The 23,695-nt window shown below is 46.5% G+C and overlaps 1 protein-coding gene across 1 annotated transcript in view; it reads right to left on the minus strand.

Annotated features, from left to right (window-relative positions):
• Nucleotides 1–1,299: 1,299 nt before the first annotated feature.
• The window catches only part of LOC141106434 (pulmonary surfactant-associated protein D-like), a 53,432-nt gene continuing 31,036 nt past the window's right edge, over nucleotides 1,300–23,695 (minus strand). Inside the window, exons 4-5 of the mRNA XM_073597214.1 lie at nucleotides 5,702–5,764; nucleotides 1,300–2,682 (exon numbers count right to left, since the gene is read on the minus strand). Of these exons, the coding sequence (XP_073453315.1) occupies nucleotides 2,285–2,682; nucleotides 5,702–5,764 (461 nt within the window). The 3' untranslated portion in view covers nucleotides 1,300–2,284. The remainder of the gene's footprint in view (nucleotides 2,683–5,701; nucleotides 5,765–23,695) is intronic.

A 23,695-nucleotide genomic window follows, 5' to 3' on the forward strand; every position in this document is an offset into this window, starting at 1 on the left:
CTTGCGGCTTCACTTCCCAGTTCCCTACTGCGCATGCGTGAGTCGCGCAGCGCAATACGGATGATCCCTGCTGTCTCTGAGACCCATGTGTTTCCCAGCAGACAGCGGGGGGGGGGGGAACGGGAAGTGGCGTAAATACCCGCAGATTCTGTGGGTTTATACAGGTATCTGCACCCCCTCCCCCCTGAAAGGTGCCAATTGTGACACCGGGGGGGGGTCCACTTTTGGGTGGAACTCCACTTTAAAGAGGTAGATTCCACCCTCTCAAATCAAAGCGCACTCCTCCAAGGCTGTTAATGCTTGGTGGGCAGTGCATCACCAAGCCTCCATGGCTCAAATCTACAAGGCTGCAACTTGGTCCTCAGTCTATACATTTACCAGATTCTATCAGGTGGATGTAAAAAGACATGAGGATGTCGCCTTTGGGTGCAGCGTGCTGCAGGCAGCAGTATAAGTCCTCTGATCTCATGTTGCCCTACTTTGGTTGTGTCTCCCTCCCCTCAGTTGGCATTGCTCTGGGGAATCCCACATAGTAATTACTATGGCTCTGTGTCCCGTGATGTACGATTATGAAAATAGGATTTGTATAACAGCTTACCTGTAAAATCCTTTTCTTTGAAGTACATCACGGAACAACGAGGTCCCTCCCCTCTTTCTGGTATACATGTGTATTGCTTTGCTACAAAAACTGAGGTACTCCCAGTAGTGGGAGGGGTTATATAGGGAGGCAACTTCCTGTTTAGGGTGTGCCAGTGTCCATCACCTGAAGGTGGCCTATAACCCACATAGTAATTACTATGGCTCTGTGTCCCATTAAGTACTTCAAAGAAAAGGATTTTACAGGTAAGCTGTTATAAAAATCCTATTATTAAAAGGACTACCTCTTGGTACTATCTCATTGGACAGGAGGCTAGAGGGTCTGAATGAATGTGTAAAAAGTGCACACAGAAGGGAAATCGCCCCTTTTTCCGTTATTGGCTCTTGCCTGATGGCTCACTGAGCCTCGTGGCTCTCTCTGTTACCATCTTGAGCCTAGCTGATGAGACCAGGTCTAGGGGGCAGCCTTGCAATAAGTATCTTTGATGTTCTTGTGTTATATGCTCTATAGTATTTTCATGTTGGCATTTTCCTATTTTCTTATAAAATAAATAAGACATTGTTTAATTAAGCAGTGTGTTTGTTTTCATAGCTAACCTTATATTAGCTATCAACAGTAACTATCAGAGTTTTAATAGACTAGCTAACTATATGAATAGACAGATTAATACATATATGGAATAAATAGAGGGAATCCGTAACCACTCTCAGATAATATTTATTTTACAATTTATTTCAGTACCAATTTTTGTTCCTCTTGAAAATAAAGAATTTACAAAAAAAAGGCGTTTCTGAAGTTACACTATATTAGCAAAAGTATTGGTACACCTGCTATTACACACACACACACACACACCTGAACTTTAATGGCATCCCAGTCTTAGTCCGTAGGCTTCAATATTGAGTTAAACCACCCTTTTCAGCTATAACAGCTTCAACTCTTTTGGGAAGGCTGTCCAGAAGGTTTAGGAGTGTGTCTATGGTATTGTTTGACCATTTTTCCAGAAGCGCATTTGTGAGGTCAGGCACTGATGTGGTAGAGAAGGCCTGGCTCGCAGTCTCCACTCCAATTCATCCCAAAGGTGTTCTATCAGGTTGAGGTCAGGATTCTGTGCAGGCCAGTCATATTCCTCCAGCTCACACTAGCTTATTCATGTCTTTTCTGGACCTTTGTGCACTGGTGCGCAGTCATTTTGAAACTGGAAGGGGCAATCCCCAAAATGTTCCTACAAAGTTGGGAGCATGAAATTGTCCAAAATGTCTTGGTATGCTGACCCCTTAAGAGTTCCCTTCACTGGAACTAGGGGGTCAAGCCCAACCCCTGAAAAACAACTCCACACCATAATCCTCCCACCACCAATTGATTTGGACCAGTGCATAAAGCATGGTCCATAAAGACATGGATGAGTGAGTTTGGGGTGGGGGAACTTGACCGGCCTGACCTCAACCCGATAGAACACCTTAGGGATGAATCAGAGAGGAGACTGCGAGCCGGGCTTGATGATTGGTGAACTGCTGAATTGTTATTAATATTGTTTATTATATTCAGTTTTTCTTCTTTATTTTCACCTGATTACATGTAATTCTTGGGTGTAGATACAATATGCTTCATTCTCTTTTTTAATTAATGGCCTTGCTTAAAAGCCAAAACACCCCTACAATTTAAAGTGATGAAAGACATCGTTTTTTAACCCCTGGAGATAAAAAACTCACAGATGATAAGACGTTTAGCTTCACAAACAATGTCATTCCATTTTCCTGTATTTTGCAGCTCTACACAATTCTCCTGTATGCCTTGATAATTATTGGGTTCATTTTCTTTCCAGTTGGTGTAGGAGATCACCTCATTGGATGGATCTCTGTAAATCCCAGGTGTCTCAAGTTCATTTATTCCGAGATAAGAAACAAAACCGTATTGCTTGTTGATGGACAGTATGGCTTTGTTCTCATCAGAATTCCTTGGAGAAGCCATTTGACCTCCCGCATTTGTACACCTTGCTTTAGCTTCGTTGAAATTGCCTTGGTCGCCATCTGAAAGGAAGATTTTGTCACTGCTTCTAGCTCTTCCTTTGAAAAAAAAAGATTCTGCAATAGAAAGAAAAGCAAAATTATATGATCACAAGCTATACTATCACTATAATATGCGAGTATCTACACTGCAAGCAAAATGGTGGTGTTAGGCTGTCACTGCTGTGCCTTGCTTTTAGGCAAACCATGGCCCAACACATTACTAATAAATGCTACAATATGATCTATCCAGTGTTGCCTGTTCCTATCTATGTATAAGCTCATGGATTCACCTGAGATGTATAATGGTTGTATACAGCATAAAGTCATTCAAACATGAAGAACCCAACATATCAAAATATTTTCCTAAGAACAAGATATGTCTCCAATGTCCAATTCAAATTTAGTCTCTCGGCTCAGACTCAAATCTGAGGGTCTCTGAAGGAGTGGGTAAGTTCTTAGTAGAACAGTCTGGTACATTGGGCCCTAAAGGTGTCCATTAGGGATGGGCTTTAACATGAACATGAGTTTGCCTCGAACATTGGCTGTTTGCTGAACAGCGAAAAATTTGGGGTGTTCGCGGCAAATTTGAAAGCCGCGAAACACCCTTTCAAAGTCTATGGGAGAAATCAAAAGTACTCATTTTAAAGGCTTATATGCATGATATTGTCATAAAAAGTGCTTGGGGACCTGGGTCCTGCCCCAGGGACATGTATCAATGCAAAAAAAAGTTTTAAAAACGTCCGTTTTTCGAGACCAGTGATTTTAATGCTTAAAGTGAAACAATAAAAGTGTAATATTCCTTTAAATTTCATACCTGGGGGGTGTCTATAGTATGCTTGTAAAGGGGCACATGTTTCCCGTGTTTAGAACAGTCTGACAGAAAAATGACATTTCTAAAGGAAAAAAAGTAATGTAAAACTACTATCGCTACTATCACTACTAACTACTGTAAAACTACTATCGCTAGCACTGGCTATAATGAATTGTCGGTCCGGCAATACACATAAGAGTTCATTGATAAAAACGGCATGGGATTCCCCCACAGGGGAACCCTGAACCACAATTAAAAAAAATGCGTGGGGGTCCCCCTAAATTCTATACCAGGCCCTTCAGATCTCGTATGGATATTAAGGGGAACCCCGCGCCAAAATATTTTAAAAAATGGCGTAGGGGTCCCCCTCAAAATCCATACCAGACCCTTATCCGAGCATGCAACCTGGCAGGCTGCAGGAAAAGAGGGGGGATGAGAGAGTGCCCCCCCTCCTGAACCATACCAGGCCACATGCCCCCAACTTTGGGAGGGTGCTTTGTGGTAGCCCCCCAAAGCACCTTGTCCCCATGTTGATGGGGAGAAGGGCCTCATCCCCACAACCCTTGCCCGGTGGTTGTGGGGGTCTGCGGATGGGGGGCTTATCGGAATCTGGAAGCCCCCTTTAACAAGGGGACCCCCAGATCCCGGCCCCCCCTGTGTGAATTGGTAATGGGATACAAATGTACCCCTACCATTTAAAAAAAAAAAGTGTCAAATTTTAAACACAAGAGACGGTTTTTGACAAGTCCTTTATTAATTTCCTCTTCTTCCATCTTCTTTCTTCTGGTCTTCTTTCGGTGTTCTTCTTCTTCCTCCATCTTCTTCTTCTTCATTCTCTTCTTCCTCCGCTCTTCTCATCTTGCATCTTCCTCCAGCTTCTTCTCCACTCCGTCCGCACGATCTGCCTCAGTAGGAGTCTTCCGCCATGTGATGCTTCGGTTCTACTGATACTTCTTATATAACGGGGAGCAGGGCCAACCGGTGACCCCGCCCTCCTCTGACACATGGGGACTTCCCTGCGGCTTTCCCCATGTTGTCAGAGGAGGCGGAGTCACCCATTTACGGACCAGAAGATGGAAGAAGAAGAAATTAATAAAGGACTTGTCAAAAACCGTCTCTTGTGTTTTTTTACCTTTTTGACACTTTTTTTGTGAAATGGTAAGGGTACATTTGTACCCATTACCAATTCACACGGGGGGGCGGGATCTGGGGCTCCCCTTGTTAAAGGGGGCTTCCAGATTCCGATACCCATCCGCAGACCTCCACAACCACCGAGCAAGGGTTGTGGGGATGAGGCCCTTCTCCCCATCAACATGGGGACAAGGTGGTTTGGGAGGCTACCCCAAAGCACCCTCCCAATGTTGAGGGCATGTGGCCTGGTATGGTTCAGGAGGGGGGGCACTCTCTAGTCCCCCCTCTTTTCCTGAAGCCTGCCAGGTTGTGTGCTCCGATAAGGGTCTGGTATGGATTTTTGGGGGGACCCCACGCCATTTTTTTTTTTTAATTTTGGCACGGGGTTCCTCTTAAAATCCATACCAGATCTGAAGGGTCTGGTATGGATTTTGAGGGGGACCCCCACGCCATTTTTTTAAAAATTTTGGCGCAGGGTTCCCCTTAATATCCATACCAGACCTGAAGGGCCTGGTGTGGAATTTAGGGGGACCCCCACGCATTTTTTTTTTTTTTTTTAATTTTGGTTCGGGGTTCCCCTGTGGGGGAATCCCATGCCGTTTTTAATCAATTAACTTTTATGTGTATTGCCGGACCGACAATTCATTATAGCCGGTGCTAGCGATAGTAGTTTTACAGTAGTTAGTAGTGATAGTAGCGATAGTAGTTTTACATGACTTTTTTCCTTTAGAAATGTCATTTTGCTGTCAGACTGTTCTAAACACGGGAAACATGCGCCCCTTTACAGGCATACTATAGACACCCCCCAGGTACGAAATTTAAAGGAATATTACACTTTTATTGTTTCACTTTAAGCATTATTAAAATCACTGCTCCCGAAAAAAGGCAGTTTTTAAAACTTCTTTTTGCATTGATACATGTCCCCTTGGGCAGAACCCAGGTCCCCAAACACTTTTTATGACAATAACTTGCATATAAGTCTTTAAAATGAGCACTTTTGGTTATGCATGTTCGTGTCCCATAGACTTTAACGGTGTTCTAACAAATTTTTTGCCTGCTCGCATGTTCTGGATGCGAACCGAACCAGGGGGTGTTTGGCTCATCCCTAGTGTCCATCTAAGTTTATTTCAACTATTCGTTATTTCTTCTTACCTGTTTGTTGTGCTTTTAGTTGTCCTTCCAAGGCTTTTAATTTACTTTGTAGATCTTCACATACTGAGGAAAGAGAAGTTGATACTGTATAAGGATTGATAGTTAGGGCAATGAAGTCTTTTATATGCCTACTGAAAAAATGCATTCATTGTTTTTCTCCCTCTAGCGTGCTTCTAGTGTGACTGCAGACAAATCTATATTTTGGCTCATGTTTAACCTGTGAGTCTTGATCTGGGTCAAACGTTTAGTGCAGGTTAGGACAGGATGACTCATGCAGACAGCTCTCTGATGCCTCCCCCTGGTTCTGGGAGTTTGGAGAAACTTCTAAAAACTGGAGGGCAGAAGCCAGGAGGGTTGATCTGCATACTTAGGGGAGCTCAGCCAATCCCCAGGCAGACGGCCTGGCATTGGGTCTGAGCAAGCCCTTAAATATGGATGAGTCATGCTGGCCGGGGAGTCAGGTGGAAGATGGAGATGGAGTGCTGAGGAGACTGTCGGTGACAGGGCCACTGATAGGCCAGTACAATTGGCCCTGTTGTACCGGGCCTGGCCAGCAAGGGGACCCGGGCAACCTGAACAGATAAGTAATTAATGTAAAAAAAAAAAAAATCCTCCTAAATACCGCCAACCCCCAGCCCACACCCCCCCCCCCATCCCCGCCATTTACTTGTGGTGGCAGGGAAGGGACTATTTTTTCTATTTTGGGCGCGGAAGAATGCTTCTACCGCGCCCGCTCCTCATCTCCTCATGCTGGCTCAGCTAGCTAGTGCCATCCCCCTGGCGCCGCGGAGTGGTTCCTCTCTCTGCGTGAGAGAAGAAGCAGTGAGGTGGCGACTCAGGTGAGCAGCGGCGGCAGAAGACAAAAAAGAAGCAGCTTACATCGGCATCCCATCTGACTGGAATAGTTTGTGGACACTCCGGTCCAGGCAGCAGCAGGATCAGGGAAGAAGTGACTCCTTGGCCCCAGCTAACAATGACACAGGTGTATGCTTGCTTGGGGGGAGGGGCTTCAAGATCTACTACTACTACTGCAGAAGCATCTATACATTACAGCATTGGCGGCATGGGTGGCACTGTCTGCAGGTAGCACATGCGTTATGGCCCATAACGCATGTGCTGCCTGCAGCGACAGTGCCACCTGTGCCGCCAATGCCGTAATGTGCTGCAGACAGTGCCACCCACCCATGCTGCCAATGCCATTATGTGCTGCAGACAATGCCACCCGTGCCGCCAATGCCATAATGTGCTGCAGATAGTGCCACCTATGCTGACAATGACATTATGGAGGGGCCAGGGGCGGGGTGGGGCTGAAGAAGGGACCAGGGGTGGGACCAGGGGTGGAGCTGAAGGGGGCCCTGTCAGCTAGGCTGTACGGGGCCCCGTGATTTCTATCAGCGGCCCTGGTCAGTGATCCTTCAGAAGAACGTCGGGCTGGAGCTTGGGCTGACTTGGCAGGATCCTGACAGGAGAGCAGTTTGAAGGGAATATTTCCTAAGTGGCAGCGGGAGCAAGGAGGACAGTGTTAGTACATCAGCACCATCAAGGACTTACAAGGGGAGAGATTGCAATCCTGTAGTAGGTCTCTCTGGCAGATAGTAAGGCCCGGAGCGAGTATAATGAAATGAAAAGGATAGTGAAGGGATGGCATGACAGGATGATAAGGCTTGGCAACTATAGGGTTAAAGAAGTGTAAGTGAAAAAGGAAAAAATTGGGTATTGGTCAGGAGTAACAGGATGGGGAGGGGCAGGGGTAGTTTATTTAAGAGGGAGGTGGGGTCTCCCAGGCATCGGTGGAGGGCCAGGTGACAAGGCAGGCAGTTTCCACACTGCTGCTGCTTGTCACCTACCAGAGAGCATGGCAGACTTTGACTGGCTCCTGGCCCAGCTACGGGCGGCAGCAGCAGCATCCAAGGGGCCCGAGTGGCTGCAAAGCCAGGTCACAGCTTTGTTGGAGGACCAGGCATCCAGATCAGCCATGGGGGGGTGGGGCGGGACATCCCACGTGCGCGGCGTGTTACTCGCCCAGACCGCCCTCGAGCTTTGCATCATGTTAGGGGACCCATCAAGGCACACCCAGGGCTCATACACGGGCTTCCACGAGTGGAGGGCCAGAACTAAATCCTCAGGGGTAGTGGAGCTCGGCGAATGGGGAGGCAGGTACAGTGCGCATGCCTCATCTGCCCGGCCGGAGCACATGGATTCCTCCCTTTCAGACGCTCCGGGGCGGGGGGAGTCTCGGCGAGGGACAGGCAACACCACAGCTGCCGGGCCGTCACCTCACGAGTCCAGGAGCTCCGAGGAGAACTTGGGGACACCCGCTAGGAAGGATAAAGTGGGGAAGTGCAGCAGGAGAGATGAGACCAGGACACAGGGAGCGAGGCATGGGGCCGGCCACAACACCAATTTGGGGGGTGGAGCTGGCGCTGGGAGGCGGAGCAAAACACAACACAATTCCACGCCAGCCAGGCCTACATCGCCTGGGCTGCTGCAGGAGGAAGACCTGCAAACACCAGATGTCCGGTTGGAGGGTGAGCTGTCTTATTCGGAGGAGGAGGAGGCGCAGAGTCAGCCAGCACCGAGGGATTCTGGAGCTGCGACTGTCGGGACCACCCAGGTCAGCACGGTAAGTCTGCTAACTTACTGATGAATGCTGACAATATTTTGGGGAAATTGCTGGGGATTGCAGGTGGGACCATTTTAGTGGCGAGTGAAAACAGGCAGGTAGCAGCAGGCCCCGCATCCGGCCCACAGGTGATGGATTTTACACCCGCCATGTCCAGTACGGAAGCCCAAATGAGGGATTTGTTGGGGGAGCTGTGGGACCTAGTGCAGCGCTTCGCTGGGGGGAACATGGGGACGGCCCCACAAGTGTCACCATGGGTCCAGTCGGGTAGTGGAGCTCAGGCGGGAGTTTCAGGTACAGGGCCTGGGTTGGTACCACCTCACCCAAACCCCCTCCCGGTAGTTACGGTGGGTTCCCCTACTACAACGGGGTCAGTGGTATCCCCAGCAGCATAAGTAACTGCAGTTGTGGAGTCAGGGGCCAAGGCTGGCTCGTCGCAGGAGGCCATGGAAAAGGTGGCTGTGGTGCGAATAGCCGACCCTGCAAAATGCAAGGTCTATGTGTGTTTTGAGGGGCCATTAGGGGCCCAATTGAAACAGGACGTCAGGGATAAAAATTGCAAAAGGTGAGTATGTGTAGATCTTTTCCCTGCTGCCGCTGGAAAAGTTTAACCTGGATAGGGCTAAGCCGGATGACACAAAAAAGAAAGAAGAAAGGCGGCGGTACAAACTTTCGCCAATTGGCTATAGGCGTTTGCCATTATGGCAAGCGTCATGGGGAAAAGAACCCTGAACACTGTTTGGCGCTCTTTTGCTATATGGATGCGGTGGGGGAGGCTCATAGGGTCTACGGTGGGTCTGCATGGCTACTATATGATGAACAGTTTCGGCAGCGCAGGGTGGTACGTCCGTCCCTACAGTGGGATCACAAGGACATAAGTCTCTGGATGCGGCTCATGTCTTCAGCACGGGCCCTGAATCAGTCATTTTCAGGAAGGGCCAGTGGTTCCGCTTCCGCGGGACAACCGGCCGGTAAGAAGTGGGGTCTCTTTTGGCAGTATAACGAGGGATTTTGTAAGTTTGGGGGTTCCTGACATTATAAGCATGAGTGCTCCGGGTGCAGAGGTGCCCATCCAGGGTCCCGTTGTATTAAGAAAGGTAAGGGTCGGTCCGGAGAGTCTGCAAATAAAAAGGGGAGGACGCCAGTGAGGGGGGAAAGGATGCAACCTTTCCTAAATAGATATCCAGACAGGGAGGCCGCGCAGCTGCTGAGAGAGGGTTTTTTAGAGGGCTTTAGGATCCCATGTTGGTTGGGTTCAGTGCCTCCTATGGCATGGAACTTGCACTCTGCGTTACAACATTCGGGGGTAGTGTCTAAGAAGCTGACTTAAGTAGTGGCTTTAGGTCGCATGGGGGGCCGTTTACTGTCAAGCCACTGCCAAATTTAGTGATTTCACCGTTGGGGGTGATGCCTAAGAAGGAACCGAACAAATTTCGCCTCATACACCACCTGTCTTTCCCAAAGGGGCGTTCGGTCAATGATGCCATAGATCCGGAGGAGTGTACGGTTTTGTACACTTCTTTTGATGCGGCTGTCGGCTGGGTTCGCCAGTATGGGAAGGGGGCTCTGATGGAAAAAGTGGACATAGAATCCGTTTTCGTTTGCTCCCTGTTCACCTGGGCAGTTTCTGACTTCTGGGGTGCTGTTGGCAAGACAGCTTCTACATAGATCGCTGCTTGCCCGTGGGATGCTCGGTTTCCTGTGCTCTGTTCAAACAGTTCAGTTTTTTGTGTGGAATGGTGGTCTGTGATGTATCGGGGGTGAATGCCGTCATCCATTATTTGGATGATTTCCTTTGCGCGGGGCCTCCCTCGTCGAAGATGTGTGCTATACTCTTGTGCACTTTGCGGACAGGTTCGGGATTCCATTGGCTGAGGACAAGATGGAGGGCTGACTACCATGCTTAGGTTCTTGAGCATAGTCCTAGACTCGAACGCCATGGAGTGTCATCTGCCAGAGGATAAACTGGTGGCCCTCAAGATGAAGTTACATGGGATTTTGGGTCTGCGCAAGATCCAGCTGCGGATGCTACAGTCCCTTTTAGGTAAGCTAAGTTTCGCATGGCGCATTATCCCTATAGGCGGGGGTTACATCCCCTACCCACTTTATCCGGCTCAAGCGGGAGCATCGGGAGGATTTGAGGGTATGGCACTCGTCTCTGGAACACTATAATGGATATTCAGTGTGGATGTCAGGGCCGGTGAGTAATTTTGACCTGGAACTGTTTAGGGACGCGGCTGGGTCTTCAGGCTATGGGGCTTTTTACCAGGGGCATTGGAGCGCGGAACCTTGGCCGCGTTCCTGGATAGCCGCGGATTTGATTGGTAACATGGTACTCCTGGAGCTTTTTCCGGTAGTGCTGGCCTTGGAAATATGGGGAGAGTCGTTCCAAAACTCTAAAATCCGTTTGAATTGCGACAACATGGGAGTGGTTCAAGTTGTTAACCACATCTCAGAGTCATCTCTACCCATCATCAGGATGTTGTGGTACATGATGTTACGATGCCTTCAGTTGAACATATATTTGTATGCTGTGCACCTCCCTGGGGTAGAAAATGATAGCTGACGCCTTGTTTTGGTTTCAGTGGGACAGGTTTGGGGAACTTGCACCGGCGGCAGCAAAGTCGGGGGTCCCTTGTCCCGGGTGGCTGTGGAGAATTGGCTTGGAGTCGTTGGGGTATGGATCAGAAGGTTTGTGAGTGAGGCTACATGGATGGCCTACTCCAAGGTATGGCGGGAATGGAGTGAGGTGTTATGCTTAGCTGGAGCAGGGAGATTCGGAAGTACGGTTGGTGGTTCTGTATTTTGTTTCTAGGAACATGGAGCAAGGAGTGTAGGTGTCTATTCTGGAGTGGAAACTGGCAGGTTTGGCATTTTTCTTTAAGTTACAGGGTGGGGTGGATTTTACTAAGGATTTTCGGGTTCGGCAGGCGGTAAAAGGGTATCGTAAGTCACATAAGCGCAAGGACTCAAGGCGGCCCGTGTCATTTAGTAATTTACAGGCCATTTTTGAGGCATTGGGCTCACTATGTTCCTCCGTATACGAGATTGCATTATTCAAAGCGGCCTTTTCCCTGGCATTTTTTGGGGTGTTCAGTGAGCTGGTCAGCCCATCTCATAGGGTCCCTGGGGGAATATTGGTGCAAGATGTACTCTTTAGCGGGGAACAGTTGCAAGTTTTGCTTGCCAGGTTGAAGACAGACCAGGCAGGCAAGGGTGTGAGGGTCGAACTGTTTACACTGTCAGGTTCCCCAGTCTGTCCGGTACAGGTGGTGCGGGAGTTTATGGATAGGCGCCGGTCGTTCAGGGTCCGTTTCTAATACATGGGGATGAGTCCCTGCAGTCCAGGTTTCAGTTCATAGCCATATTCAGGCAGGGGATTCGGGCAGCGGGCTTGGAAGAAAAAGAGTACGCTTCACACTCCTTAGGCATCGGGGCAGCCACAGAGGCCGCTCGGTGCGGGTTGAACGAGGTGGCTGTTAGGCGGATTGGCAGATGGGACTCCAAGAGGTTTTGTTCCTACATTCGCCCACATTTGTTAGTGGATTGAGCATTTGATCAGGGGGCTGGTTTCCTGTGGACGGCTGTTTTACAGTGTGGTTCTTGTCATGTGGGGTGAGTATTACTGGGGAGATTGATTTTATCCGGTGGTTTGTTCTTTTCTTTCAGATGGAGTGCAACCACACCTCTTCTGGATCTTGGGCCACTCCTATGTTTTTTGGGGGGCCAGGTGGGCGGATGTTAGACCTGATGTGAGGCAGCTGGGGATTTCCAGGAAGGAGGCATGTGTTCGATGGTTGGGGGTACCAGGGATGACGTGGAGCAGAGTCGGGCCTGAGGTATATAATTTTGCAGGCCTTGACAGGCATACTAGTGCTTTATGTTGGTGGGAACGACCGGGGGGTTCGTTCCAGTAGGGAGCTCATTTTGGACATTAAAATCGATTTCCTTAGGCTCCATACAGCCTTCCTCAATATGGTGGTTTTGTGGTCCGACATGGTGGCTCAGACGACTTAGCGCATGGCAAGGTCGGTTGTCCGAATCAACAAGACTTGCATAAAAGGTTAATAAAGTGGTGGGGCGTTTCTTTATTCAGAATGGTGGCATGGTTATCTGCCATTTCGAATTAGAATCTGACACTAGTCTGTACCTGAGATGGGGTGGTCTCCATTTATCTACAGTGGGAATAGATTTATGGTCCCTGGGGTTGCAGGATGGAATTCAAAGGGCATTGTGGGTGTGGAGGGGCCTGCAAGGGTAAGGTGTCACCCTTTTGGGCGGTGGCGGTGGTTGGTCTTTTGACGGTGTAAGAAAATACTTTAGAGATGGGGGACTCATAGTGGTATTCCAGTTAAATAGGTTAACTGGAATATGGTAATGGTTGTACTGCGGGTAGTGGCAGTTGTCTCTGAGATGGTGTTCACGGCTGGAGGCCTATTATGGTAAAAGGGCCTGCAGTGCAGAAATGGAATAGTATTGGATTTCTGGGTACGTCAAAAGACCAATCAGGCTGACAATTGCTATGTTTGTTTCAGATGTGTATGTGAAAATAATGTCAATTTTAATAAGTGTTTGGTTAATAAAGAAGGATGCTATGGCCATTTGTACTCCATTACAGGTGTGGTCTTATTAATTGGAATTTAATATTAAGGGGTAAGCTGAATACGGTAGTCGGGCAGACATAGAAGGTTGGTAACATCTGATCTACACTGGTCAAGCATTGTGCAATAATCTTGCCTCGGGAGATCTCCGGAGCAGTCAGGCAGGCTGGTGAAGAGGCAGCCGGGTAGACTGGTGAAGAGGCAGCCGGGTAGACTGGTGAAGAGGCAGCCGGGTAGACTGGTGAAGAGGCAGCCGGGTAGACTGGTGAAGAGGCAGCTAGGTAGACTGGTGAAGAGGCAGTTGGGCAGACTAGTGAAGAGGCAGTCGGGTGGGCTGGAATTTCCTGCGGTTAGTAGAACTGGGACTAGTGTCTACAGGGGAGTTGAAGGTAGTCCGTAATGCAGTCTACAACACTGTGTGCTGCTTCCTAAGGGACTGATACAGTAGTTCCTAGTCCTCAAGGGGCTTTTTATATCTTTTCTACCAAAGACTAAATAAATAAAATCTGGAGTTGTACACAGGGAAGAAGTTATCCCTAGTTTTGTCGCTATCAAGTAGGGCATCCCATAATTCCTATTTCCTAATAAAGTTATTACCCCTAATGAACAACAAAAAAACAAGCTCAAAGACCGTTCCTTGTGTCTGGAGAAAGCGTGGAAAATACTTGTTGCCTGGCTGTGCAGGAGTGGGAAACCCAGTTATCTGCAACCCCTGCGGGGGTAGTGCTACATTAATTTAATGTAGGAATTTGCCATTTTCCAAAATTCTGGGTACCCGCTTTTGGTGTTCCACCAATCACCTCATTCACTGGAGTGCCCATGCACTATGGCACAGCATTGCATTATGCCTACAGAAGGTTGCTGGTTTTAAATGAGGGCTGTAAAAATTACCATTTTATATTAGCCGGAAGAGAACCTGTGTTATAACCAAACAAGCAAAGTAACAGGTTCAGTTAGCTCTCCACCCCTTTGCTTATACTCCTTCTAAATCTGCTCCAGTCACTTGACAGAGCTAAGTGATTTACTGTGTACATCCAAGTATAAATCGAGCATATATTTAAAAAACATTGGTCACTTCTTTTAGCGGATCACCAATTACATAGTATTTTACCAGAGAAACCAAAATTTGTTTATAGAAAGGCACCAACTTTAAGGGATTTAATAGCGAAAAATGTTTTGGACCCTCCAAAAATCTCATTTCACAATTTTTCAAGGAAAGGGTTTCTTTCCATGTAAAAGATGCTATGCTTGTAGAAATACAAAGCAAAATGGTCAATAATGCATCAATTTCACATCTACCAGTAAAAACAAAGATTATAAAATCAAAGATTTTGTGTCATGTAGAACTGAGGGGGTGGTGTATGTATTACAATGTCCATGCTCACTACAGTATGTGGGAAGAACGAAACGCCCTATGTGGAAACGCATTCTGGAGCACATACAGAATATTAAAAAAGGTTTTCCAAAACACAGCGTGTCACGCCATTTTGCTCTATATCATGATAATAACCCTACATTGTTGAAATTTTGGGCCATTGAAAAATATAAACGGCACTGGCGGGGTAGCAATAAAGTGAGAGAATTAAGTAAAAACAAATCAAACTGGATTTTTTTCGCACCCTTGAGCTTAAATATAGATTTTGATATAAATAGTTTTATTTCAGATTTTTAACTTATCTCTTGACATCTGCCCTTCCAAAACAAGTTCTAATATCTTAGATTTTTTTTAATATCTTTTGTCAAAAAATTATTTTAGCTTTTTTTTTTTTTTTTTTCTAGCATCTTTTTTCTAGCATCTTTCTACCTCATACACATCCATTTATTCTTAGTTCATTAGAGGATGATTATGTAGAGATGTAATTCCATTGGTTCACCACTGGAGGGAGTTCCTAGGTTATATATGTTTACTTCATGTATTTTAAATGGGTTTTAGGTTGGAGTTGCAATTATGTTTTTAAATATATGTTTTATTGTAAAGATTATGTATCTATATGCATTAAATTACTTTGTATGCATATTATGTTTTTTGAATGTAGTGCAGAATGCATATAGCGGCATGATGATGCATTACACTCCCTGGTCACTATGGCAACCGGCATGCACACTATAAATGCTAAGCAAGGTCGTCACATGGTCACCCTTGAAAAAGTCCCGTGTCTATTGATGAAACCAGTCGGGAGGAGCCAGTGACGAGCAGTGCTGTGTGTGCACTGTTGGCGTGTGAGGAGATCCCAGCTGTTAGCTGTATGCAACTCAGTGGCGTAGCATGGGGGGTGCGGAGGGGGCCGTGGCCCCGGGCGCAAAATTTAGGGGGGCGAAATCCCGTGCCAAATAGTGGGTGTCACTGACGGCTCCGTCCCCCTAATGTTTACTTCCTGTGTCCCTGTGGGCACCCTGTGATTCGGTGAATGATGTCATGTGTGCGGCGGTGCTGCCCTATCCGCGATCACGGTTGCTCCTGGAGTCCCGCCTCCGGAGCGATGTAATGTCTTTACCTTCTCCAGGCTCCCCCTCTCATCCGGACTGATGTGCTCGCTGTCTTTACCTCCTCTAGGCTCCCCCAATCATCCGGACAGATGTACTGTCTTTACCTCCTCCAGACTGAAGACACAAGCTGCAGGTGAGGTCGTAAGAGTCAAGTAGTGTTGCTGGCCCCCGGGGGTTGTGGAGAGGGAGCAGCCAGAGGGAGATTAGACAAGCAGATAGAGTCAGTATAGGAATACAGTAGTGTAGTGATCAGTGTCGTGGTCAGTGTAGTATAGTGGACAGAGCAGTGTAGTGGTCAGAGCAGTGGTAAGTGTAGTGTAGTGGTCAGAGCAGTGGTCAGTGTAGTGGTGGTCAGCGTTGTGTAGAGGACAGAGCAGCAGTCAATGTAGTGGTGGTCAGCGTTGTGTAGTGGACAGAGCAGCGGTCAATGTAGTGGTGGTCAGTGTTGTGTAGTGGACAGAGCAGTGGTCAGTGTAGTGTAGTGGACAGAGCAGTGGACAGAGCAGTGTAGTGGACAGAGCAGTGGTAAGTGTAGTGTAATGGTCAGTGTAGTGGTGGTCAGTGTTGTGGACAGAGCAGCGGTCAGTGTAGTGGTGGTCAGTGTTGTGTAGTGGACAGAGCAGCGGTCAGTGTAGTGGTGGTCAGTGTTGTGTAGTGGGCAGAGCAGCGGTCAGTATAGTGGTGGTCAGTGTTGTGAAGTGGACAGAGCAGTGGTCAGTGTAGTGTAGTGGACAGAGCAGTGTAGTGAACAGAGCAGTGTAGTGGACAGTGCAGTGGTCAGTGTAGTGGTGGTCAGCGTTGTGTAGTGGACAGAGCAGTGGTCAGTGTAGTGTAGCGGTCAGTGTAGTGGTGGTCAGTGTTGTGTAGTGGACAGAGCAGTGGTCAGTGTAGTGGTCAGTGTAGTGGTCAGAGCAGTGTAGTGGTCAGAGCAGTGTAGTGGACAGAGCAGTGGTCAGTGTAGTGGTGGTGAGTATTTTGTAGTGGACAGAGCAGTGGACAGTATAGTGGACAGAGCAGTGGTCAGTGTAGTGTAGTGTAATGGGCTGTGTAGGAATTGGTTAGTGTAGTGGTCAGGGTAGTGGACAGGTAGGTCAGTGTAGTGGCCAGTATAGGAAGCAGGTAGGTTACTGTAGTGGTCAGGTAGGTTAGTGTTGGAATCAGGTAGGTTACTGTAGTGGTCAGTGTAGGAATCAAGGTGGTCTGTACTATTGTAGGAAGGGAAGGGATTCAGGGAGTGCTAAAAGCCTACAGGTTAGGGGGCGCAAATTACTTGCCTTGACCTGGGCGCTGACAACCCACGCTACGCCACTGATGCAACTGACCTTATTATATGAGATTCAATCTGCTGGAAAGTGTGAGTGAAGTTTACCCTTAGTCTATAGGGAATATTTAATATACTATCTGCGCAATGCTCTCTTTCTTTGTTGTTACATATTGCGGAAGTTCTTTGAAAGCCAGAAGCCAGTCCATGCTAATGAGCAGCTGAATATACTGTGGTTCATCACATTAATATATCTCATCTTTCTTTTTTTTTTTTTTTTTTTCATTGTGTTCATTAATTTATCATCACATTGATATTTAATTATAGGATTTTGGTATGGTGAAGGATGTTATGTAATTTATAATAGGCTCCATTTGCTTATTTTGCACATGATTTACTGATTAACCATTAGGAAGTTACACCGTGTTATATTGGGAGGTTAATATTAGCGCATTATACATTCTGAATATAAATAAGAAAGCATGTGACTTCCAAGATGCAACGCTGGTTGCCCGCGTGGTCTTATCCAAGATCCTGGAGATGTTATTTTGGGGAATGGGTCCTTAGCATCGTGCAACCAAACCAACTGAGAACTGCACCTTTGTTGAGGGAAAAACATTCCCCTCTGGGTGATCAATGCACATTGTAAGGGTTGTAACAAACTTGGCTGCAGCTTCTGAAGAAATAGACTGCAAACCCAGATAAAAATGGATATGGGCTCTGAAGAAATAGCTATGTGTTTCCAGACTGATTTCCAAATGGGGGGGTCTTGTTTCATCATTCCCACTCTGTGTCCTAATGAGGAAAGCCTCTGTGTGTGGGTGGGGCTTAAGGCACCCTAGTGGGGACACTAAAGCCCCGTACACATGATCGGATTTTCCAACAACAAAACCGTGGATTTTTTTCTGAAGGACACAAATGTTGGCCCAAAATTCCGAACGTGAGAACGCGGTGACATACAAGACATACGACGAGCCAAGAAAAAGGAAGTTCAATAGCCAGTTTGGCTCCTTCTGCTTGATTCCGAGCATGCGTAAACTTTTGTCCGATGGACTTGTGTATGCACGATCGGAAATTCCGACAACAAGTTTTGTTGTCAGAAAATTTGAGAACCAGCTCTCAAATATTTGTGGGCGGAAATTCCGACGGCAAATGTTCGATGGAGCATACACACGGTCGGACTTTCCGACAACAAGCTCACATCCAACATTTGTTGTCGGAAAATCTGATTGTGTGTACGGGGCATAAGAAACTGCACTCACTAATGCCTAAACACTAGACAGGAGTATGTCATCTTAAAACAGCATTAAGGTACAACTCAAGCAACTTGCACAGCTAACTCTTATGTAATCCATGGCCAAACTTATTACACTGTGAGCAGTAAGCTCTGTGTGGACACAGCTACTTGTTAGAGAACATCAATCCCCAGTTGTGCAGCATTTAGGGAACGGTACCGTAGAGCCTGTACCAGTCTCCACCAACACAGCAAATTCTGTCACCTGACTCCCAGAAACATGTCCAACTGTTGCAACTGGATACAGGGAAAATGCACTTCACTATGACTACATGCTTGTTCTTTTCCCAGGGGCTCCTCTACCTCTCTCACCCCTGAGTCCTAGCTGAGTCCCTGCGCATACAGTGCTGCAAGGACAGTTCAGGTATGTGGGGAGTTGGTTGCTAGTGAAGGGGACAAGCATAACACCCTTTTCCTACCAGAGTAGCCATCACCCTTGTCTGTCACCCTCTCCCTGGCTGGTTGGTTGCTTTAAGCAAATGACTCAAACAAACACAATTTCCCCTGGCAACAGCAATATAGCCTACACTTGACAGCATCCTACATACTGGACTCTATGTACCGTAACCTAATCACCTTTGTTGTGTGTGTGTGTGTGTGTGTAAGCCCTTTCTCGTGATATATTGTACATGCACCCTATTTAAGGAAATTCAGATCAGGCAAACCAAGTGAACAAATGAGATCCTTTACTGAGGTAGTTGCAGATAACAGTACAGATCTTAGGACCATTTCTATGTATCTCTGCAAAGAGTTCTTCTAAGTGCCCAATAAAGTGTGCATATCTTAGGCAGAAGACAAAGCCAATTTAGGCAATAAATCCTGAAGAGGTGGTGCAAGTCTTTGGAGTCCATGATTGGCAGTAATCCACAAAGGCAATAAATCCATGAATGGCAGTTTTAAGTCCATGAGGGTCTCAAGTCTCAAGACCCCCGCCAGAAACTCTGACTGGGATCCCATCACCCCCCCCCCCCCCAAGGGGATGATCTTCTGGCAGTGTTCCAGGAGGTTTTCTCTCGGGGCATATAGTGAGCCCCTTTTCTATGGTTTGACCTGTAAGGGCCGGTAACCTGGCAGAAAAGTGTGGGAAAGATGTTTACTCTCCCTGCCCAGTTACCTAAACTCAAGACACAATTTACATCTGGCTGGTTCAATTAACACGAGGGCATGAGCACAAAAAGAAAAAACAGTAACATACGAAGAAAAACACATTAACCCTCTTGTACAGTAGGTACCTGCCTACAAATTCCTGCGTCCTTTTAGTAGACAAGCCTTAGGAATTTCATATTTGGTGAGATACTCCCATGTCAGCGGATGCCAAAAATTTTACTTGTATTTTAGTGAAACAATCACAGAAGTAGGGAATTACACTTCTGGGGGTATTCCATACAAAAACAGTATACAAAACGCCTCCAGGCATTTTTTTGACAGTTTTAGAACATTACAGAGGCTGAAGATTGAAAAAGGAAAGGTCATTTTTAATAATATTCAATTACAAAATGGCTTGTGTAGCAGTTTAATGTTCTATATTAATTTTTTAAAACGTAAAGTGATATTAAAATCTAGTTTTTTTTTTTTTGTTTGTTTAAAAATAACAAACAGGTTATAATTACCTGCTCTGTTGCAGTGGTTTTGCACAGAGCAGCCCGGATCCTCCTCTTCTTGGGTCCCTCTTCGGCATTCCTGGCCCCTCCCTCCTGTTGAGTGTCCCCACAGCACGCAGCTTGCTATGTGGGCAGCCGAGCCAAGCCGCTGCTCTATGTGTCCATACAGACATGGAGCCAAGGCTCGGCCCCGCCTCCTCTCTCTCCTCATTGGCTCACTGACTTTGATGGCACCCCGCTGCTGTCACAGGCAATGAGGAGGGAGAGTCCCAGACAGCCGAGACTCTCGTGCAACTTCGCTGGATCAAGATGGACCTCAGGTAAGTTCTAGGTGGGCTGCTGCACACAGAAGGTTTTTTATCTTAACCTCCCTGGCGGTATTCCCGAGTCTGGCTGGGGTTGGAATTTCAGAACCAAAAGCGGTAACCCCGAGCCAGACTTGGGATCGCATTGCAGGATCCAAGAAGAGCTTACTTACCTTGTCCCCTGGATCCTACGATGTCTCTCCGCTTGATTCATCAAGGAGCCGGGCTCCGTTCCCTGCGAGCGTTGCGACGCACGGGGACGGAAAACGGCGCCAAATTCAAAAAGTGAAACACACACTATACATACAGTATACTGTAATCTTACAGATTACATTACTGTATGAAATTATTTCACCTCCCTTTTGTCCCTAGTGGTTTCTCCAGTGCCCTGCATGCAGTTTTATATTATAAAAACGGTTCTTTCTGCCTGGAAACTGGAGATTGTCCATAGCAACCAAAACCGTCCCTTTACATCAAAAGTGGTTTTAGACCAGCTAGAAAACAGCGATAATAAATTAGAATCACTTGCAGATAGTGATTGGTGGGGAGATCCGTCATCAAACACTGAAATTAATGACAGCACCAATTCTGCAACTGAGCAAATTTCTGTGTTTTTGATTTGATTACATTATTGAATAATTTTATTATTATATTATTATTTGTTATAATTATTTATAGTTATTTATTATATTATAATTTATTTCGTTTTTCAAACTTTATCATACCCGGGATGTCTATTAGACTCTTGTTTGGACAGATTTAATTGAGTTATTCCTAAATACAGGCCTACAATATAAAACGCCAAATTTCCATGCAAAATAATTGTACCGCTTTCAGCATCAAAAATCCGAAATAATCATACCGCCAGGGAGGTTAATGCATAGAATGCATTAAGATGAAAGCGCTTACGACTTTACAAGTCACGTTAAAGCGGAGGTCCGCCCACCGTTGCAAAAATTGCAATCCAGCAGCTACACATACTGCAGCTGCTGACTTTTAATAATCGGACACTTACCGGTCCTGGATTCTAGCAATGTCGGCACCGTAGCTGATGTTTCCATCAGCTGGTCGGGTGCATGCCGCCTCCATTGCGAGTAAGGGAACCCGGCAAGGGAACCCGGCAAGGCTCCGCTCCTCTCTCCTACTAGCCCGGCAGCCGGGGAAGGAGGAGGGAGTCCGGGCGTTGACGTCAATACCCAAGGCTGAGGCGCCCAGAAGTGGGAACAGGATACCTGTGAAAGACGAGCAGAATTTTCACTTTTGGGTGGAACTCCGCTTTAAGCGGAATTTCCTTTTAAACTTTACCTTAAATCAATAAGCAAAAGACATTTTTGCTTGATTTTAGAGAGAGTGGAACTTTTTTTTATTGTTAATGTATTACTATTTATTATCTACGGCTCTGTTAGTGAAGCTTTCCCACATTTCTTGTCCTGACGACAATGTTTTTACCCAATAGTAAGGCATAGATTATGGGCACCAGGAACACGGACAGCAAGAAAAAAAAAAAAAAACTCACAGGAATTTTATCCTGCTCCTACTCTACTAAAAAAAAAAAATATTTCATAGATTTGTTAAAATGTATTGTTTCTATTTGTGTCTGTATTGCTGTGGAAGAGTTCCCCTCCCTTCCTGTTGGGTAAAATGTCAGCAGGACAGGAACTGAAGATAAATCTCTCTAACAAAGCCCCTGATAAGGGTTGGAACCCCTGTTGGGTTTTTACCTCTAAGTGCTGGCTAGACAAACTTTAAACAGGGTTTTGCTTATTCTATAGGAACAAATGCTGTAGTTGGGGAGTGAAGGGCAGGTAGGTATTGCCAGGATGGTGAGGCAAGCTGCTAATCCTAAAGTTTAACTGCTTGCCGACTGTATACAGTACATACACGGCGGCAAGGCAGATCTCCTGTGCAAAATCACCTACCTGTACGTGATTTTGAACTTTTGGGTCTGGGGCGCGCACGCGCGCCACCAGGGACCCACTCCCGCTGCGATTGGACACAGCAGGAGCCTATCAGCAGGTCATCGAGTCCGCAGGCATCTGCCGATCGTTCCAGAGAAAAGCAGAACAGAAGTCTGCCTATGTAAACAAGGCAGAACGTCATTCTGTTAGTAGAGACGGCTTTTGTGTTTCTGCTAAGCAGGAACATGGATCTCTGCTTTCCCACAGTACAAGCACCTCCCCCATAGTTAGCAAGCACTCCCTAGGAACATATTTAACTCTTTGATCACCCCTAATGTTAACCCCTACCCAGTCAGTGTCAATTATACAGTGACAGTGCATATTTTTAGCAGTGATCACTGTATTAGTGTCACTGGTCCCCCCAAAAAAAGTGTCAAAAGTGTTACTTAGGGGGTGATTTATGAAAGCCGTGGGCCATTAGTAGGCGCAATGCACATTTCCATACTTATAAAATGGTGTGCCGGTAACAAAGCTTGAATCCCCCAATTACTAAAGCAATCTTGGCACACCAAAGAATGCAATCTGTGCGCCACTATGGACATGGGGCACGGCATCTCCAAATCAATATTGACAGAAGATGGAGGTGCCCATATTATGGGGTGATGTGAGGAAGTATAGTAACAACTGCCCAAGTAACAAATATGCCCAAAATAGAATGAGAAAGTAACTTTTTTAGAGAAAGCCTGCTGTGCCTGCAAGTACGTTTAGAACTGTGTGAGATCAATGTAAGCAGTGCGCATGCGCAAGCGGCTGTTGCGCTCGTTCACATGCGTTTGTTCACTGAGCGGCCAAAATGTTAAGCAAGGTACATGCAATTGCATGGGTTGAACGGGCGCACCTCTAAACTTTATAAAGGGAGAAAAAGCTCTAAACTTGACAATTTTTTTTTTTTTACGCTGGTTCACCTTTATGTATTTTTTTAACCGCTTGCCGACCAGCCGCCGCAGTTTTACTGCGGCAGGTTGGCTCGGCTGGGCAAATCTACATTACCTTACATTGCTTTTCCTTTTGGTTACTAGCGGCGTGTGTGCCCGCAGCATGTGCCTGGAGCCAATGACTGCCGTGCTTCTGCGATCACTCGTGACAGAGCGAGAACCGGGATCTGTGTGTGTAAACACACAGATCCCGGTTCTTTCAGGGGAGAGGAGACAGATGGTGTATGATCGTGTATACCAGGGGATATGCAATTAGCGGACCTCCAGCCATTGCAGAACTACAAGTCCCATGAGGCATAGCAAGACTGACAGCCACAAGCATGACACCCAGAGGCAGAGGCATGATGGGACTTGTAGTCTTGCATCAGCTGGAGGTCCGCTAATTGCATATCCCTGGTGTATACTATGTATGAACACCGATCTCTCTCTCCTCCCAGACAGTCCCATCCCCCCTACAGTTAGAAACACACATAGGGAACACAGTTAACCCCTCGATCGCCTCTAAGGTTAACCCCTTCCCTGCCAGTGACATTTACACAGTAATCAGTGCATTTTTATAGCACTGATCGGTGTATAATTGTCAATGGTTTCAAAAATGTGTCAAAAGTGTCCGATGTGTCCGCCATAATGTCGCGGTCCCGATAAAAATCGCAGATCGCCGTCATTACTAGTAAAAAATAAATAAAAATGCCATAAACCTATCCGCTATTTTGTAGACGCTATAACTTTTGCGCAAACCAATCAATATATGCTTATTGCGCTTTTTTTTTTTTTTTTTTTTTTTTACCAAAAATATGTAGAAGAATATATATCGGCCTAAGCCTAAGGGATATTTATTAAAGCAAAAAGTAAAAGATAGAGTTTTTTTCGAAATTGGCACTCTTCTTTTGTTTATAGCGCAAAAAATAAAACCCGCAGAGGTGAACAAA

This window comes from Aquarana catesbeiana, linkage group LG08 (assembly GCF_042186555.1).
Source record: "Aquarana catesbeiana isolate 2022-GZ linkage group LG08, ASM4218655v1, whole genome shotgun sequence".
In the NCBI taxonomy this organism is placed as follows: domain Eukaryota; kingdom Metazoa; phylum Chordata; class Amphibia; order Anura; family Ranidae; genus Aquarana; species Aquarana catesbeiana.